Below are 19,670 nucleotides of genomic sequence, written 5' to 3'. Positions count from 1 at the left end.
AGGAGCTAAAAGTTTTCCCGCAGGTGCACTTAACGAGGGAATCTCACGGACACTCCATTAGGTACACCGCCATTTTCAAGTGTACCTAATAACAAACCATTTTATTAGGGAAATATCATGGTCAAAGGTCACAGGTGTCAAGCTCTAGTCCTCGGGCCGCGTTCCAATATGTTTTCCAAGTTACCTCGTTAAGCGCACCTGCGTGAAAAGTTTTAGCCTCTTTCACGTTCCGCAGGAGCTAAAACTTTTCACGCAGGTGCACTTAACGAGGGGATCACACGGACACTCCATTAGGTACACCGCCATTTTCAAGTGTACCTAATAACAGACCACTTTATTAGGGAAATATCATGGTCAGAGGTCACAGTTGTCAAACTCTAGTCCTCGGGCCGCGTTCCAATATGTTTTCCAAGTTACCTCGTTAAGCGCACCTCTATGTAGTCTGTTTTTGTAAAAATAAAAATGACCAGAGAATAAATTAATACTTAAGGAGCAAACATTTTATTCATCCATCAAACAAAAATAAAGTCTTTAGTTAGAATATACAAGACGAACAACTCTACTGCAAAATACTGTACAGCAATTTGCTGTTATAAGACAAAGATTAAGAGATGAGATGAAAAGTGAGGGGTAAAAGTTACATTTTCACTTTTCAAAGTCACATTTTTGACAGCTGCTGATGTAGCAAGTTTGGTACTTTTACAGTGTGGGGTTGATGATTTTGCCCAACATGAGGATGGCGTTGGACTCTCGCTCCACCACCGAGAAGAAGAAGGGCCGATTGAGCGCCACCTTGACGGCGACGCCAGCCTCCTCCGCCTTGTCCTGGGACACCGTGTCTTCCTCCAACATCTCCAATGACACCTTGTTCACCGCCTGGCGCCGAGAATACAGTCGAAACTTGACTTTAGTCGATTTGTCTGGTTGGCCCCCATATGCTTTTGGTCACTACGCTCACCTTATCAATGGTGAACTGTTTGGTGTTGGCCAGTTGGCTGAATTGTGCCTGCGAGCCAAGCAGTTCGGCCTCCACTTTTATGTTGTGTAAAAGCTCATGCAGGTCGTTCGCAGAAGACAGCGAGAACTTTGGCAGCGACAGCTCCAGCAATCTGTGATGCACCACCAACAACACAGTCATTTAATAGCATGAATAGATAGCACGGACGGACAGAGGCATGGGCGGACACACGGACAGAGAGGTTAGGGTTAGGACAGACTGACCCCTCCTGGAGGCTGTGGCTCCATGACGACATGACTTCAGTGAGTAGTTTGGCTTCAATGTCGTGTAGGCTGGCGCCCTCTTGTGGCAACACCAGCAACATGTAGGAGCGCTTACTTAAAGACAGCTTCACCACCGTGCAATTCCTGTCCTACACAAAGTACACACATACACTATTATTTTTATATCATGACGCCTTTGGATAGTCAGGATTTCAAGTTGGTAGCCAACTAGCCAGACGGTTGACCATTTAAAAAAGTTTCTGAATTGGATAAGTACCATATCATTGAAGTAGCTGTACAGGGCTGTGCGGGTCATCATAGGAGTCATCACTGTTGTGCTTTCGTTCACATAAAACTCTTGCAAGGCCGTCTTGTCTGGTTGGAAGGCTGTCTTCCAGTTGCCTGGACAAACAGATGATGTTTGATGGTTCGACACAATACGGGTGTCAGTGAAAAGACAAGCAAGTGACAAACCTTGGAAGTTGAAGAAAGAAAAAAAGAGGAGGTTGGAGTTGACATCCACATCTCTGAAGGCGTCCTTTACTTTTCCATCGGACGTCTTGTCCACAAAAGTGTTCAACAGCTCGGGCTGGGAGAAGTCCACGCCACGGATGAAGGACGAGTCCGAGAAGTCCCGAGTGCCTTGGACGACATCAGCCGACAGGTGAACGTGCGGGTGGGTGAAGAGCCACATTTGTGTTCTGATCTCGTCCTTGGGTCCATCGTCCACCAGGGAGTTGATGCTGTGCAGGGTCTTCAAGACCTTGTGTCCGTCCACCAGGGACACGCAGTCGTCTCGGTCGGTGCCGCTGCTCAGGCCCAGGAGAAGCTGCGAGGGAGAAGGGAAAATGTTGAGGAAAACGTGGGACAACAGCAAGTCAGCCCATTTGGAGGTCCAAACCTGGTAAGAACTAGCCGTCTTCTTGGAGGCCCCCAGGTAGAAGGTGGCCAGGGACCCGTAGGTGTTAACGGGTGACAGCAGCGTGTTAGTGCCCGGCTGCTTCCTGCTTAGTGCCTGGTACATCCTCAAGCCCAACGAGTTGAGCAGCTCGGCCAGCACCACTGTCCTCTGCGTGACGTTCTGCTTCTGTGCATCCTGCTCCGACGGATCCCGGGCGTCGGGCGTCAGGACCTCCATGTCCAGGGGCTCCACGGGAAGTGTATGCAGGGACTCTGTCGGTTGGGTCTGCAGCGTCTCGCAGCTGACGTTGTCGGCGGCGAAGAGGTTGAAGGGGTGGATGTAGACGCGGTTGGCTCGACCCCCGAGAAGGCAGCACCACAGCAGCAGGACCAAGAGAGTGGGGCGGAGACTTTGCATTTTCACTCTTCAAGCACAACGTCATGAACACAACATCAGTGGTGGCAAATAATAATAAAAAAAAAGTACAAATACAAAGTTGGACTTCTAATCTTTGGACTGTAAAGTCTGCAAGTCATTGACATTGAAGGGTTGTAATTTCCTATGGATGCCACAAGGTGACGCCAAAGCGGTTGTTTTTCTATTGGACAAGGCTGTGATGCTTTTTCCCTGCCTGCACTTCAACATAGGAAGAAATGATCATTAAAGCAACATTTATTCTAGACGGAAAAAGTTTTTTTTTTTCTGCAGATGGCAGCAATTCACTTCATTACAATCAATTTTCCTGATTAATTTCTCTTACTGCCCACATTTAAAAACACTCCTCAGTACTCTTTGACACGACATCTGGCTGGTTCTGTTTTTTTTAATCCTCCCACACCATGAGTGGAGACAAGGCGAAGGCGACGCGTCAGTGATGGATGGAACCTTCTTTGTGCCGCTGCAGCCGCCGGCTGAATGAACGCAGGCATCGCCCTCGGCAACAAGGCCGCTTTGACAATGACTGGTCAGCACCAAACATATGTTTGAGATTTCTTTTAAATGGGGGGCGGGGGGGGTTCCATTTCATACATGCATTATCTATGTATATACAATTAAGCTGACTTGATTCAAATAGTCCAAGTTTGAAATTCTGCAATCACCAAAACCAAAATCTGTTTGGAAAAGAGCGATGGATGTTTTTTAGGGGTACATCTGTCAAAAGGAATTCAGGCCAATGTTATTCTGCGCACGTAAACGGAGGACTTTACCCAGTTGAGCTTCTGAACTTAGCAAACAATGCTCTCAGGATGCATGGCAGGACATGGCCTTGGTCCCTGATCAATGCGCTTTGACGCCCGCTCGTCAAAACCCGTGACTTCCTGACACATCACATTAAATGTTCACATATGCTCTGACGAGAGCCCGGATAAATGCCGCTAGTCCGTTTCAACCGACAGACAAAAACTTTGTACGACCGTGAAAAGCGAGCAAAGTCGACTCCTTACCGTGTCGCAGGCCGCCGGCGAATGAAGCTGCAGCTGCTCGGCCCGTCGGACTTTAAAGCAAGACCACCGTGCCGGTTACTGATTAACAGCCCCCGGCTGACTCACAGCCCGATCAATTACGGCGCCCCTGTCCAGCCCTGACCTGTTGTCTTGATGATGTAAGAGCATCCTGAAAAGGGGGTCTGAAAGGCCACAATGGGGAGGGAAGAGGCTCCATTCAGCCAAATGTTGCACAGATGTTCCCTCGTCACGAGGGAATGGTTCTCTTGAAAACAAACATGAACCACAGAGGAGGAGGAAGCAAATGGAAAAGTACCAAATAAATGTTGACTCGCAACGTATTCGGCTGGTGTTTGCTGTTCTTTAGCAGTCCTATGACGGGAATGGGCGGCCGGCCAGCCGAAGTTCTGGGTTTGACTCACGACTCGTCCGGGTACTTGCACATACGCTTCACCGGAGACTTGAAATTGATCATCGTTGTGAATGCGAGTGTGAAAAGTTGTTTTGTACCGTGATTGAGCTGCAACCAGTCATGGGCTCATCTTGACGACTCAGCACAAACATTCTCCGGACACCTAATGAGGACAAACAAGGTTCATTGAGGGCATGAAGAAATGTTGGCTCCAATCCTTTGTCGATCCTGAGAAAAGAGCAAATAGTTTGCAAATGTTCCTTTACAAGCAGCGAGTAGGAAAGGGCCGACATCCGTGAGGCAGTTGCAAAATTCCTTTACGCACATATTAGATTTGCTTATCATAAATGGGAGCTATTAGGCCATTATTTTTATTGTCTGGGTCAAACACAGCATTGACAATATATAGCAGCTTTCTCGCTAATATTTGCTTTTGAGTGGACAATTATAATTTTGAAAATTGTTACTTTAGAAGAGTTACCCAAGTTGGAAACCCTAACCCTAGTTTGAAACCCTAGTTTGAAACCGTAACCCTAATTTTAAACCCTACTTTGAAACCCCAACTCTAGTATGAAACCCTAACCATAGTTTGAAGTAAGTTCCAAATAAAAAAAATAATATTTGAAACATGAAATCATTGTTTTTGTTGTCCTAGATATAATACCCAATATCATCGAAGTGAATTACTCTCCACCAAAATGACAAAAACGGCATTTAAAAAAAACATTGATTCTAATATGGGTCATACTTGACCCACTTCTTAAATGTTTTAATGCTAGATGGAAAGAAAGAGCAGCTTTTGCAGCTGGTGTGTGCCATCATCACTCACCATCAACATGTCAGAGTTGATTAATTGTGTTTGGTGATTATCAGCACTTCCCCAAAAGTCTCATGCCCGTCAAAGCGGACAAGCAAGTGGCATAAAGTCAACTCCGGCCTCTTTACGACGGCGCGCAGGTGTGTGGTTCTCATGCCAAATTGGATTATTTATGACTGGTGAAATTATTATATAAAGTGCCGTGTGGTTCTGGAGAGGTAGGTTGGAAGGTGAACTCAAAGAGTCGCTCACAATGTGGACCTTCTGGATTGTTTGCAGCGTCGTCATTCTGCATGGCGTGCGAGGTATTGCTTGTTTGGCCGTCGGAAATTGTTTCAGCTGACCGACTGAATACTTCTTTGGTTTTCTTTCCTAATCAGGTGACGGGGGCTTGACTGCCGCCCCGTTGTACATGACTACTGCAGGTATGTTGGAGTAGATTCCATTTGGACGATACCAGCTCAGCAATTCAGATTTTATGATGAGTTGCTTCAACTCCCATTGTATTCTCCAGGCTCTTCGTGCCGCTACAATTGCGGCAGGCAGCTGGGAAGCTGTTCCTGCTCCAGTTCTTGCCATTATTACGGCAACTGTTGTCATGACTACAACCGTAAGTTTTGGTACCTAAAGCAATTATTCCTGCTGCCGTACATTTTGGCGTCCAGTGTTGTCCTTGCATCGAGTGCGTTAAAACTCTCTTTCAGGTTACTGCAACAGAACGACTCCGCCAGCATGGACCACAGGTACTTGGTGGACATAATAATCAGTGGCTCCAGTTTTTGGAAATTCCGTGTTATCCCTGTCATTGTATTGTGCAGCCCCGCCTTCGTGCCGCTACAACTGCGGCAGTCACCTGGGAAGCTGTTCCTGCTCCAGTTCTTGCCAGTACTACGGCAACTGTTGTCATGACTTCAACCGTAAGTTTGGGTACCTGAAGCAATTATTCCTGCTGCCGTACATTTTGGCGTCCAGTGTTGTCCTTGCATCGAATGTGTTAAAACTCTCTTTCAGGTTACTGCGACACAATGATTCCGCAATCGACCAGAGGTACTTGGTGGACATAATTATCAGTGGCTCCAGTTTTTGGAAATTCCGTGTTATCCCTGTCATTGTATTGTGCAGCCCCGCCTTCGTGCCGCTACAACTGCGGCAGTCACCTGGGAAGCTGTTCCTGCTCCAGTTCTTGCCAGTACTACGGCAACTGTTGTCATGACTTCAACCGTAAGTTTGGGTACCTGAAGCAATTATTCCTGCTGCCGTACATTTTGGCGTCCAGTGTTGTCCTTGCATCGAATGTGTTAAAACTCTCTTTCAGGTTACTGCGACACAATGATTCCGCAATCGACCAGAGGTACTTGGTGGACATAATTATCAGTGGCTCCAGTTTTTGGAAATTCCGTGTTATCCCTGTCATTGTATTGTGCAGCCCCGCCTTCGTGCCGCTACAACTGCGGCAGTCACCTGGGAAGCTGTTCCTGCTCCAGTTCTTGCGATTATTACGGCAACTGTTGTCATGACTACAACCGTAAGTTGTGGTACCTGAAGCAATTATTCCTGCTGCCGTACATTTTGGCGTCCGGTGTTGTCCTTGCATCGAGTGCGTTAAAACTCTCTTTCAGGTTACTGCGACAGAACGACTCCGCCAGCAGGGACCACAGGTACTTTGTGGACATAATAATCAGTGGCTCCAGTTTTTGGAAATTCCGTGTTATTCCTGTCATTGTATTGTGCAGCCTCGCCTTCGTGCCGCTACAACTGCGGCAGTCATCTGGGAAGCTGTTCCTGCTACAGTTCTTGCCAGTACTACGGCGGTTGTTGCCCTGACTACTACTGTGAGCACGGAAAAAAAACCCACCCTCATACATAAAAAGTGCTGACATCTGCGTCTTTTTTTTTTTAAACAGCCCACTGCTACGCCACAACGGACATGCCAAGCACAGGTAGGATCTTCTGCGTGAACACCAGCAGGCCTCACGTTAACACAAAAAGCTCAACAAATAAATGTTGACTTTCAGGGGGACCTTGCGGAGGTTCTATGTTTGGCTCAGGTACCTTGTCCAGTCCCGGACACCCCGACTACTACCACGACAACGCCTACTGTGTGTGGCACCTCAGATCTTTGCATGACCAAAGAGTCTTGCTGGAATTCTCATACTTGCAGTGCGTGAATATTTTGGATCATGGCAAAATCAAACGGCTCAGCTACTTGTCTAAGGTCATTTTTGAACTTGCGGACAGGTTGGAGAGCTGCTGCAGTTGCGACTACATTTCAGTCTACGACGGTCCTTCTGAGAACTCGCGACTTTTGGGGAAAGTGTGCAACGACAACAACAACGGCAGCCTTAATATTTTCTACTCCACCTCCAACTACATGACGGTGGTTTTCCGAAGCGACGGATCAGTGGTCGGGAGAGGATTCCGTGCGGACTTCACGAGCGCTCTCCCGCAGGACTCAGGTGGAAGGAAGAGTAGAAAATGGACCCATTGGTGGGAGGGAGAGTTTGCTTGTCTTTGCCAACCATTTGTTTTGATTCACCAGGTAAAGTCAATTGCTCCCAGGATAACATGAACATCGCGATTGGAAGGAAGTACTTGAACTCGCTAGGCTACGACGGCCACAGTCTCTACCTCAATGACCAGAACTGCAGACCCCAAGTTTTTGCAAAAGAGGTGGTCTTCGGTTTCCACGTCAATAGATGTGGCACCAGTCGAAAGGTAGACGGCACATCCGCCAGAGGGTGATGGCGGACAACCTGCGAGTAAAACATACAAATGAATATTTCAGTTTGAGAACGGAAGAGTGGTGTACCACAACGTGGTGCGCGGCTACACGTCGAGCAGCGGCGACATCACGCGCAAAGCTAACTTGAAAATCGACGTGGTGTGTCGGATGGATCAATACTCGGTGGCGCAGATCATGTACCTGGCGCAGAATCACGACAACACCAGCATCACGGGCACGGGAACATTCAACACCTCCATGGACTTCTACACCAGCAGCAACTTCTATTACAAGGCAGGAAAAAACACGTGACTTTTATGGAAGCTGAAATCCACACTAACCTTGATGTTCTCCTCTACCAGGTGACCGAATCCCCGTACAAGGTTTCCCTCAACCAGGACCTCTACATCCAGGTAGACCTGAGGAGCAGCAGTGAAAGATATCTGGATATTTTCCTTGATACCTGCATTGCCTCGCCGTCTGAAAACTTCAACGGGGCAGTCTACTACCTGGTCCGCAATGGGTAAGAAGAACAACCTTTGTGAGGGAGCACAGGAACTTTCTATCCACATGCTTCCATGGTTCTATTCTCATTCAGGTGTCCCATCGATAACACCTACCAGTCGTTGGTGAGTGGCAGCAGCCGCTACGCTCGTTTCTCCTTCAAGGCCTTCCAGTTCCTGCGGAATGCTGAGCAGGTTTACATCCAGTGCAAGGTCCTCATGTGTCAAAGCAATGACTGGAATTCCCGTTGCCGCCGCGGCTGCCTCAAGCGCAGGACCAGAGACGTTGGCACCAAACACGAGAGCCGAATTCTGGTCCTGGGTCCCATCCAACTCATGGGTATGTAGCACTTGAGTCTGATAAAGAAAAAGTGGCGACATTATCCATGCTGGTCTCTTCTTGTCCTTAGAACCTGACAAAAAGTATGAGGGATCAGCAAATTAGGATGTCGTTTAACAAGATTGTCTCCACTCATCATTTTCATAATCAGGAATGAAACTGAAACATACTCACCGGTGATTAAAAGCTGCAAGAAAGACAACGTCTGACTTTTCTTTATGCTTACACTCCACAGTTGGCGACGGTCAATTGAATTAAGAAACACTTTTAGTGACGACATAAGGCATTATTCTCACCTTGTCCTGCTCGGCACGCAGGCAATAAGTCACAACTGTACATGCGTTGCTTGGCAACAGACAATAGCGTTGGACGCATTGGACAAACTTGCTAATGGACAACACACACTAATTCTTGGAAGAAAAAAAAACATCAACCACTTGGAATAAATATAGGTAAATATTTCATGAACAATAAAAAAAAAAAAAGCACCGAGCAAATACATTTTGGGAATCGCTTATCCCGAGGTTGTAAGGCCATGGGGATACACTTCATAAAGTGACTTCAGACTATGGAAAAAAAGCTTCCGTGTTGTGTTACGTTTCCTGGCGAGGTGTGTTCAGGAACTACATTGCACAAAAAGATCAAATAGTCGCTTAAAATCCAACTGCCGCCTCAACAGCGACTGACTAGCTAGTAAAAAGATTGCTACGGCGGTCAGATAGCGTCATCTTGCGGTGTGGCTGGAATCGACTCTTAAAGGTCATAGCAGCATCGGTGAAGGAGGATTTTGGCTAAATGAAGGAGATACTTGAGATTTGTTGCTATTTCACGCATTAAAGTCAACATGTCAGGCACTGCAAAGAAATACTGGCATCATTTCCGTATCACGTCGCTCGGATCCATCTGAATGCGGACATCTTCCTGGAAGGCTAAATGCTACATCAAGGCCAACAAACAAACAAACAACAAATAAAAATGTTCTTCACTTGAAATTGGTCACTTGTGCTGTCCGCGAGCAAAGTGGCAGGCAAAGTCGTATTTGCTCCTGCACTTGTGGCCGCAGATGTTGCACTGGAACGGGTTCTCGTAGCCGTGGCAACCCATGTGGATGGTGTAGAGGATGTTGTCGGGGAAGAAGACGTCGCAGTGCTGGCAGCGATGCGGCGCGTGCTGGGGGGCCCGCTGGCCAGGCGTGCCGGGCCGGCTGCTGGTGGCGCTGGTGCGCCCGCTGTGCTCGCTGGAGGGTCCCCCCGCCGGGCTGCAGTTGCTGAACTGAGAAGGTGCTCGCCGTTCGGGGCTGATCGGTGACGAGGACGAGCGCTGGATCAGGAGCGGCTTCTCGTCCGCGACAGATTCGGCTCCTGGGGACGCGGGGGGCTGGCGCGAAGAAGGGAGGCTGACGCACTGGCCAGCCAGGGCAGACAGCTGGTTGAGGGGGTTGTCCATGATCAGGTTGGAACGAAGGCGGCTTTGAAGCTCCTCCTTGCCGTCCTCGTAGGCCTCGTCTTCACGGGAGCACTCTTCCACGTCGCAGGCCGGGGGTGTCGTCGCCGAAGTGGAGCACGAGGCGATGAGGAGGCGGCGGCCGTAGGTGAGCGAGCTGCTTTTTTTCTGCAGCGCACTTAGCAACTTCTTGTGCGAGAGCGAGCGTGCTTCTTTCTTGGGGACCACTTTGTGGCGCCGGCGCCGGTGATGCGACAGGTTGCTGCGGTCGCCGCAGCGGAAGGAGCACAGCTCGCACTTGTACGGCTTCTCGCCCGTGTGCGAGCGCATGTGGGCCTCCAGGTGGCGCTCGTAGGCTGAGGCGAACGGGCACAGGTGGCAGCGGTGAGGTTTCTCTCCTATTGGATGGAGACACCAGTAAATATTCACTGAGAAATATTTGTAAAAAAAAAAAAGTTTCCATATGCAATCCTACTGATTCAATACCCGTGTGCATTCGAATGTGCTCAACGAGTCTGGCTGTGCCCCGAGTGGCGTAGTTGCAGTACAGGCACTTGAGTTTGCCATCAGAGGTTCTTTCAAAACCGTCCACCAACATCCCTGAGCCGTCCTCCAGGGAAATGTCCACCGCTGGGTGATCCAGCCCATTCTGACTGCAATCTGCACATGGAGGAGTATACAGTCAGTTATTATGGGGCTCAAGCCCCCGCAATTTGCAAAGGTTCGCTGTTAAACGATCAATCATCACCAGCTTGACTTTTGAGAAAACAGAAGCGCCAATGTTACCTGCCGGTAGTTCATCAGCCTCCTTGACGCCGCTGACAGAGCCCGATATCATGTTGACATGCTGGGTCTGCTGGCTCAAATACTCCTGGAAGTCCTTCACAAAGTCCAGCGTGTCTGGCTTTTCCTCGCCCATTGAAAGGAAGGCACGGAGAAATCCGACACTGCAACATTTTCAAAAGAATAGACCATTTTTCGTACTTCCGGGAAGCAGGAAAGTGAGTGACTGCAGCTGATGTGGACCGAAAATGACAAAAGCGTATCAGTTCAATACATGCTCCTGCGAGTTCATATACTTACATCCGTTTTGATTTACTTGTTTGAAAATCCCAGACCGGTAATAACAAAGAAATGTGAACACATGCAGCGTGTTGCGTGTCCAGTCGGTGCGTGTTACACACCCCTTTTCATCGCCGCCATGTTGACATCTCAGGTAAATACGCTACATTGACAGCTAACGTTAGCATGTGGCTAAATCGAGCACCTTTTTTCAGCGCGGGTGCCGGTTTCTTCTTGACAACGTCATTGTCGCCTTTCCTTCTTGCGTACGGGCGAATTCTGTTAACACCCCCTCGCTGTATGTACGCGCTGAATTATCCCACGCGAAAAGCCGAAGATGCTAAATCAAAACATTGCCACTGGTGAAGGGGTGAAAGTTCACCAGGGTTGTGCTACAGGGAAAATGGTCCGACCACCTCACAAAGGGACCTCAAAGAATTGTTCCGACTACCAATCCAGATTCATTCAAATTAAAATGTCAAAGCAGTTCCATTTCAGGAAAAAAAAAGCCCCAAAAATCCGAAAGTATTATTATTATTATTTTTTGCATCAGTTGGGAAATTGTCAGGTCAAAGGCACCGTGCGTCGCCCTCGACGTAAACAACAGCACTCAAGCACTTGGGCCAATTATTTCATTATTTCATAAGGCATAGGTTACATTGACCTCTACTGGTAAAAAGAAAGACTGCAGTGGATTAAAAACAATGTTTTAAAAACTTGATGGGCAAAACACTTTTTATGAAACGTTTCTCATCACTAAATAAAGAAAAAAAAACTTTAAAATTTTAATTTTTTTAATTTGCAATTTTAGTAATGACACACGAATTTGATGCACAATTTGTCTTCGCGGGCCACATAAAATGATGTGGCCGTATCAGGCCCCCGGGCCTTGAGTTTGACACCTGTGATTTAAACCTACATCATATTTGAAATCTCATTCCCCGGTCGCCCAACTCATTAGCTAACTCACCCATTCACATCCATCATGACACGAGACACTTTTAACATGTATCGCGTGTAATTAGGCGCAAGTGGCAAACGAGGCACAACACTTTCAAAACGCAATCGTCTCATTTACGTTTCATCGCCGTCAATAATTCAACGTCACGGAAGAAGAAGATCGTGTTGCTCTATTAATGTCAAAGTTAAAGGACAACCTGCCGAGGAGAAGATGACAAATGGGCTCAAGTGGAGTGAGAGCATTGTATCACTTTACTGCATTACAAGAGGCCAAGTGTATTACAGTACTACATAACAGTAATGTAAACCTGCCACCTTTAAACTGTGTAACATGAGCAGATAATGCATCCGCTTATAATGTTTTAGAGTAGAACAGCTGGGATTGTATAGGATGTAAACGTGTCTATCCAGAGGCAAAGAATTAACCAAACATTAAAAAAAAAAAAAAGAAGTATTTACATGTAGTTACAACAAGTGGACACAAGATGGCGCACATGTGTTTATGATGAACCATCGGTGTACTCCATCCCCAGTGTGCAAAGAAGCTCTTTGGCAGCAACATGATCAATATTGATCAATGATAGTTCACACTTCACCAAAATGCACATCCACGTGCTCGCGGGACCCATTTTAGCAGCCAATTAGCATCAGCTCCCAAAAGCCTGTCCGCACTTAAGTTATTTTATTGCAATTTAATTATGCGCTGGTTTTCCAGCGGGCCCCAAATCTTGTTGAATAATTTACATGGAGACAAAATGATTTGTTAGCGCGAAGAGACGGAACATGCGCTAAGTTGGTTCGATATGCAATATAAACCGTACTGCTGGATTTGTACTGAAACCTTCAAAGTCAAACACGGTTTGCGCTGTGATGCTAGTCGAGCCGTTTGATTTGCAGGCTGTTTGTAATTGTTCATCCCTATTCTGTGCCTCAAATTGGAATTGAATTGGGAGAAGTGTCCTCCTCAAAGTGCAACATTTTTTTTTTTTTGCTCATTGGAAGATTATCCGTGTGTAAAAGCTTTTTAATCCCACACAAGTGCAGCCATAGTAACGGCGGACAGGCGAAAAAGGTGAAGAGGGATTAGAGGGGAGACTGTTTCTTTCTTGGGAGTCTCCACGTGGAGCATTTGAAAAAGAGCAGAGTGTGTTTGTGTGTGAGAATAAAGACTGGGAGACTATATGAAGCTTTTCTTTCCTCTCACCACTTAATTTCCTCGCAGGCGCGCCTCGCCGTTTTGTCATGAATGTAATTGGCGCCTTTGATGAGCAGGCTATTATCTGGATCGCACTTTACATGGGCAAACAAGATTGCCCCCTCCGTCCACCTCCAGCTCCCATTTAACTGGGCAACGCTGCCCCCTCCTCTCGTCTTCCCCATTTATGCAGGGAACAAGTGGCTTTTCATAAAGCCGGCATGCCTCCCTTGATTGGCGGGCCTTGCCGCCCGCCACATGTGGACAAAGGAACAGATTAGATGTGATATAGGCGCAGCAAAAAACCCAATTTCCTTGATTAATTTCCTGAGTGTCTCGCAGAAGAGGGTCCCCTCCCCGAAAGACAAACTTTTATCTCTTGATGGATGTGGCGACTCAATGGACAGACGGACATTTTATTGACCTTAGTTTGACCACAGCTGTCTGGTCCTTAAGGCGTCCGTGAGGATGAGAAAAATGTTCCACTTGAGTAAAGCGACGTGCGCTTATTTTTCCTTGTAAAAAATCGAGGACTGACTGACTGGCACAAAGACTGGCATTTGATAATAGCAGCGGCGAATAGATATGATGGGATTTTATGAGGCATTGCGCAATAAAGCCTCGACATTGTTCTTGTGACTGCCTTATTACACTTTTCAAGCACCACTTGTCAAACAAACACACGCACACACAAGCAGGAGTGATTCTTGCCAATATGGCTGAAAAATCTGCAACAATCAAGTGTAATATCACAGGTGACAAATTGTATAATTATTCCTCATAGATTCTTAAAATGAATTTATAGCCTTTTCTTCCAGTCTATTTTTTTGTGTAAAGCGGTTCCCAGTGATGGATTAATAATCAATTCATTTGATTATTAGCTAGAGAAAGGCTCATAATTTTTCACAAGTCGGCAGCTAGTGGTTAGCACATCTGCATCGCAGATATGAGAAGAGCTAATTTTTTTCCACACTATTTGTGACTGCAATTTAATATGCATTTTCTTTTCGTTTGTGAATGTGAGGTTTTTTTTGTGTGCCCCACTTCTAACCCAAAATCATCTGAGCTTGCCCGCCGCAAGAAAATGGATGGATGGATGGATGGATCCATCCAAGTCTTGACGGATGCCCTTTTTGTGTTCGCCCGACTGCAAAAGCTTTATGCCGACACAAACAGGTCGCCATCTGGAACCAGTCAAAGCGTTTAAAAAAAAAAAAAAAAAGAATTGGCCGATATTTTTTACCCAGGTGGCATTTCGGGAGTATTTATACGACACCCCGGCAACCAAAAGCGCCAGCTACAAATAAAGAAGATGGCATCGTCGCTATTGACCGCTCAGCTACTCGAAATGAAGTGTCCGGTGGTGAGTTATCGTGGTCAAACGTCATTTGTACTGCCGCAAAAGTGGCGTCATTTTTCCCCTCCATCCCCTCCTCGTGACCGCCCCCTAACACTCGCCACTCAGTGGCTGTAGCTCATCATCCGGACTGATGCGTGTGAACGCGCAATTGCCCTAATGGCGGCGTTTCACTCGCACCCTCAAGCAAGAATATATTTTTTTATATTTCGTACCGCACTTAGCGTTTGATTAAACTGAAATATTTCACATCATATTAGATGAATGCCTGTAATTACCACGCATAAGATTTTGGACATATTGAACACAGTGGGGCTAATGCGAGTTAAAGTTTGAGATTAATGAGCCCTCCGTTCTCCCGAGATTATTGATCAAACACAATCTGAGTTGAAATGATTTCCCAGGCTTCCCCCCGCTGTAATATTAGCAATGTATCAACATCACCACACAAAAATGGTCTCGTGTCCTTGGAGCGGCCACAATGTAAGCTGTAAATGAGCGGCGCTGTTGACGGTATGGATCCGTTCGGGTCCGTCCGCGGCATCGTATGAAATTCATCAAACATCAAACTTGCTTGTTTACAGTCAATTTATGAGCTGGGTTGTCTGGCCCTCCTGCAGGCATCGTTAGCCAGATGATGGGAGCTACTCAGGCCATAATGGAAGGGTTGACTGACCCTTGACCCCTCCACCATCGATCCACTAGCCGCATCCAGCTGGGCCTCCCCAAACCCAGTCAGCTGGAGAGGTGTTTAAAAGCAAACGGCCCGCTGCACGTCCGCTCGGCTACACGCTCATTAATTACATCATTTACCTGTGACAGTGATAAACCTGCCCGGCCACGCCGCACTTTATTAGGCTCTTTGTACAAGTCCTGCATCGAAAGTATCTTTAAAAACGCACAGCTTCCACTTTCTGGGCTGAGCAAACATTAACACAAAAATCTGCTGAGATTTTTTTTCTTTAGCTTAAATTGACACAATATTTACATGAATGCAACAATTATGATCTGGTCTAGAGCACGTCGATCTGAACAGCCTTTAAGAAACCTTTTAGAAAGTTTCCAACCTGTTTGGATTTTTCTACGAGATTTATTTAAGACGGCAGCAATCCTGGTGTACCCCGCACAACTGTACCGAGACCACAACAGTTTCGTTCACCATCTATAATCTTCTAATGCATTAGAGCTTAAGCCTATTTGACATATTTGGGGAACAAATATGAAATAGCGACTTTAAGCTTGTTCACATTTTGTGTTGTTGCTTTGGGTGCCAATTCACAGACTCATTCTTGGCCCGACTTTGGTACCAACAGCCTGCATCAGCGAGTCTATCATCCTGAAATGAAGCCTTCTACCGGGCTTTCAGCCCGCCTCTCCCCGCACTTCTTCTCTCCCAACACAATAAAGGCCAAAGCACGCCTTTCCCGCTCCAGACCGCAATTCAATCTAGGCTCAATTGCAAAGGCTGACCCGTGGACATCGAGAATATGTCTTTGGCTTTAAGGCTTCGGCGAATGGATCTACAGCAGGTCACGGGGGAAGAAATAAGCAGCCGTTGTAAGTAAGCGGGAAATAGTTTTTCATAAATAACCCGATGACAGCAGGCTTTCTAATGGCGCCAGGGGGCGCGTAAAGTCCTACGTCGCGGGTTTCGGCCCTATCAAAGGAAAATAGAAAGCCAAATGTGGAGCGGAGATGATGGAGGACTTCCACACGCTGGTCGGTTAGCACTGCTGTAGATGGGCGCTAACATTGCTAGCCTAACGCTGCGTGAGAAGAATGCCCCTTCTTCGTATCGAGTCAATTGGTCAATAACTGCCACGTCCCACTGTTAATTTCAAAACATAAAAATAAGCAATTCATAGTTATAAGGCAGACATTTTTGTTTCAATTGATTTTTGTAAAAGATTGGAAATAGTCTTCTTGGCCCGGTCATAAAATATTTGATTGGTCATTTTGGTGATACATCTGCTCTCTTTGATTATTTATATATGTGTGACGGATATGATCGTACGAGAGTGACGTAAAGTCCCCTTGAGTCAGAATCGGTTATTTATTGCTATTAAATGGTTAATTTTCCCGCGTGGCCCGCGGCTCTTTAAGGACATTAAGATGTGAGGAAGATAGAACTGTCACCGCTCTGCTCTCCAGGCTTGATTTATTAAGAAAGCAATTTTGAAAGACCCCTTTAGCTTTCTTCTGGTCTCTATCCCGCTATCTTTTTTTTTTTTAGTCATATAGGAAAGAACCTAAGAAAACACTAAAAAAAACATGAATGTCAATTATATCCTAATTAGACCAACAAGTAAATGAAGAACAATCCTAGCTTGACATTTAGCAAATCTTTTAGCTTTTATAAAATGTAGAGACACATTTAACAAATGAAGGCCAAACAAGGCGGGCTTGTTTATTGTCATATATGTGTCTGCGTAATCAAGTGCGTGCGCTGGCCTCTGTCGCCCGAGGCCCGGTTTCACTCTGACAGCTGCCGGGGTCGAGAGACGAGCCGTCGCGTGGCTAAACAGATGGAGACAACGCAGCAAACAAACGCCAATTACGTCTGTCACGGTGAAGGTGGGGGGGGGCACTTGACACCCGCCGACCAAAACAATAGGCTTGCTCGTGTCTACAGGGAAGACACGAGTCACGGGCTTACAGAGAAAAGCCTGTGCCAAGTCTGTTGAGTCATTACCAAAGAGCAATTCTTATTGATTGAAAAATATTTCAAATGATCCTCTGTTGACAAAAAAAAATGAACAAATATTTGTTTGTGATGTCATTTCCTGAAAGATATTTACAATTATTGTTGACAAATAATGGACAAATATTTGGTTGAGATGTCATCTTCTGATGGGCTTAGTGACAAATTTTGAATTTGCGATTGGACCACCAATAATCCATGAACAAAACACAATTCAAGACCGCATTCAGGAAAAAGCAATTTACCAAAAGTTAAAATCTGCAGAACACAAGACTCGTGCGTAGTCCTGCAATGGATTCCGCTTCACATCATTTCCAATTGTTAGTCGCTGACTTATCTTAAAATCAATGGCGTGTTTCAAGTGATATTAGACTAACAAGTTCATTTTTTTTCCCCCCCGCCCAACTCTGCTTTTTGGTTGAGTAGCTCACCCCGGTCACATTTGATATTGTTAAGTGGCTTTCAATAGCTCCCTCGATCTCACACTTTGCAAATGACCCGCGATAATCAGGTCATTAAAATGAGCCCATTCGGGCAGCACATGTGCCACACTTCCAGCTCGGCCCTCATCTGAATCGCAAATCAGCTCTTCAAGTGCCGTCTCAAACTGACGGATATAAAAATTTTTTTTTTTTTGTCATTTTCAGATTAGCCGGTCGTAGAAAGCAGTAAAGATAGCAACTGTGCCAAAAGGGTGAAAAGATCCTGTCCAAAGTGCCATTACTTGCGTGAGAGTACTCGATTTTCTTAATTCATCCCTTAGGAGCGGATAAGTCTATCAATCTGTTCAATTGGAAAGCCATTAGGTGGCCTGCTTTATGTGTTTCAAGCTGTTAACTAGAGGCTGATTGATTGTTGTTCCTCTGATGGGATATGCTGATCTAATCTCACTGTGTGCACGCTTGCAATAAATTACACAATTCATTTCCCCCATTTAGTGGAAGGGGCGGTGGGGGGGGGGGGGGGGCACTGCACCTCCGGGCATGCCGACGCTCTGCAGGCAAAAGAGCAGCCGGCCTATTTTATGGCGCCATTTTGCCAGCCAGCCATCAGCCGGCCCAGCCTTTCCCTTCCTGCGCCCTCCACCCCTCGGAAAAATCGAAGCATAATCAAGGTGTATGTTTAGAAAATTTATTGTTATAATTTCCCTTCATAATCTCTTCCATTTTCCCGCCGCCGCCGCCCCCGCCACATAGATCATCATCTAAAAAGAGAGAACGGCTCGCAGTTTAAAATTTATCGGTCTTTGATTCTCAATTATACCTGTTTATGGCTTCATCTGTCTTGGCTGACTTCAACCTTTTCCATTATGGCGGAATATTATTTGTACAGAATCCATTAAATTCACAAGGCGCGGCTCTAATGGCGGGGCAGCGGGAAAAGTTTGGGAAAGGTTGGCTTGGGCAACTGTGGAGCTGTTATGACACCAGAAATTGCTTTATTGATGGCACGCTCGTCCGCCTGCCCGTTTGAACGCTTCTTGATTAGATCTCAGTGCCGTGCTGATCCGAACATTTTTTTTGCCCTTGTTTATTGGCATGACACAAGCGAGCGAGATGGCGGAAAAATCTTCAAAAACAGATGGAATTAAATTTTTTGTGGCCGTTTCCGCGGGAAGTAATCGGATTTCCTGCTATCGAGCCGAAGCGGTTTTTTAGCCCGCCGAGACATCGAGCGCTTTCGACTGGCCGGCGCGAGACGCCGAGCTAGAAGCTAATCGGGCCGTAATTCAAGATTCGCTCGGCCACTCGCCAATCGATCGGCGCAAAATCCCAATTAAAGCGCGCCGGGTCAGCGGAGGGCCACCAATTCCTTTACAAGTTAAATGCAATACTTGAATCGAAGCAATCCCGGCGTGGCCTTCACGGGTTTAATGGCGCGTCCCGATAGGAGCGGCCAGTTAAAAGTGCAAGAAGGACAAAGGGGGCACGTGGCGTTTTGCAATCGATGTCGCAGCCACTGCGGAAGCGGCCATTTTTGTCAACTTCACTGATTGTCGACAAGAGCACAGAGACATACAAGCTTGTCCGTGATTTGGATGGACCTGTTAAAATAAGCTGTCATTATTTGAAGAGATTCGGGAGCTGCCGGAACAAACGTTGTAACACTTGTTTTTGGGACTACAAACTTGTTTATTTATTTGTATCTTTTTTTCTTTTTCATATTTTCAGGCTTCAAACATAATGTCAGCCTGGCTCACCTGTTGCGAGAAAACAACAAAAATACTATTAAAATTTCAAATGTATAAATATGTACATATGTTAAAAAAGTATAGTAATTGGAGTTCGACTTTAGCAAAACATCTTTAAGACCTTTTATGTTTTAAAAATAAGAATAAGTGTATTCACAAAAAGTCTACCAAACATAACATTTTGGTCTTTTCTGCTATGAAGCAACTTATATTTTCCTTTTTTTTAGGACAAAACGTAAATCACATCATGTTTTCCTTTTGATGCATCTGAATAATTTCTGCGCCAGTCCTACTAAAGCGCTCCACTCATATTGTTCCATTATAAGAACATCATACTCTCCCGGTTTTTTTTTTTCCTTCTCAAGCTCAGGCCACATTTTCCCCCCATCACCCACAGGAG

The 19,670-nt window shown here is 46.2% G+C and overlaps 3 protein-coding genes across 6 annotated transcripts; 1 reads left to right on the top strand and 2 right to left on the bottom strand.

Moving 5' to 3' along the window:
- Positions 1–478: 478 nt before the first annotated feature.
- Positions 479–8,150, bottom strand: agt (angiotensinogen). 2 transcript variants are annotated; one of them, XM_061285493.1, is made up of 12 exons: positions 8,139–8,150; positions 7,899–8,027; positions 7,720–7,802; positions 7,425–7,549; positions 3,710–4,142; positions 3,568–3,617; positions 2,123–2,546; positions 1,696–2,050; positions 1,499–1,623; positions 1,222–1,370; positions 959–1,109; positions 479–876 (listed from the first exon to the last, which is right to left on the bottom strand). In XM_061285493.1, the coding sequence occupies exons 5-12, from the start codon at positions 3,782–3,784 to the stop codon at positions 700–702; spliced, it is 1,506 nt and encodes a 501-aa protein (XP_061141477.1). In that variant the 5' UTR covers positions 3,785–4,142; positions 7,425–7,549; positions 7,720–7,802; positions 7,899–8,027; positions 8,139–8,150; the 3' UTR covers positions 479–699. The 2 variants fall into 2 exon arrangements, with proteins under 2 accessions (XP_061141477.1, XP_061141476.1); XM_061285492.1 differs by lacking the exon at positions 8,139–8,150 and having other exon boundaries at positions 7,878–8,016.
- On the top strand, positions 5,025–8,561 carry LOC133158338 (deleted in malignant brain tumors 1 protein-like). Its single transcript, XM_061285491.1, has 19 exons — positions 5,025–5,101; positions 5,177–5,221; positions 5,311–5,406; positions 5,501–5,539; positions 5,615–5,713; positions 5,808–5,843; positions 5,919–6,017; positions 6,112–6,147; positions 6,223–6,321; positions 6,416–6,454; positions 6,530–6,628; positions 6,701–6,736; positions 6,812–6,956; positions 7,035–7,252; positions 7,336–7,511; positions 7,582–7,812; positions 7,881–8,041; positions 8,117–8,361; positions 8,432–8,561. Exons 1-19 carry the CDS (start codon positions 5,050–5,052, stop codon positions 8,464–8,466), a joined length of 1,986 nt encoding a protein of 661 aa, XP_061141475.1. The 5' UTR covers positions 5,025–5,049; the 3' UTR covers positions 8,467–8,561.
- Positions 8,562–8,798: 237 nt separating this feature from the next.
- ikzf5 (IKAROS family zinc finger 5) lies at positions 8,799–11,254 on the bottom strand. Of its 3 annotated transcripts, none has more exons than XM_061285494.1 (4): positions 10,888–11,254; positions 10,591–10,751; positions 10,291–10,464; positions 8,799–10,202 (listed from the first exon to the last, which is right to left on the bottom strand). In XM_061285494.1, the coding sequence occupies exons 2-4, from the start codon at positions 10,721–10,723 to the stop codon at positions 9,358–9,360; spliced, it is 1,152 nt and encodes a 383-aa protein (XP_061141478.1). In that variant the 5' UTR covers positions 10,724–10,751; positions 10,888–11,254; the 3' UTR covers positions 8,799–9,357. The 3 variants fall into 3 exon arrangements, with proteins under 3 accessions (XP_061141478.1, XP_061141479.1, XP_061141480.1); XM_061285495.1 differs by having other exon boundaries at positions 10,989–11,254; XM_061285496.1 differs by having other exon boundaries at positions 11,072–11,254.
- Between the last annotated feature and the right edge of the window lie 8,416 nt (positions 11,255–19,670).

This window comes from Syngnathus typhle, linkage group LG8 (assembly GCF_033458585.1).
Source record: "Syngnathus typhle isolate RoL2023-S1 ecotype Sweden linkage group LG8, RoL_Styp_1.0, whole genome shotgun sequence".
Taxonomy (NCBI): Eukaryota; Metazoa; Chordata; class Actinopteri; order Syngnathiformes; family Syngnathidae; genus Syngnathus; species Syngnathus typhle.
Note: the sequence above shows the minus strand (reverse complement) of the source record. Positions and strands in the feature narration are given on the sequence as shown.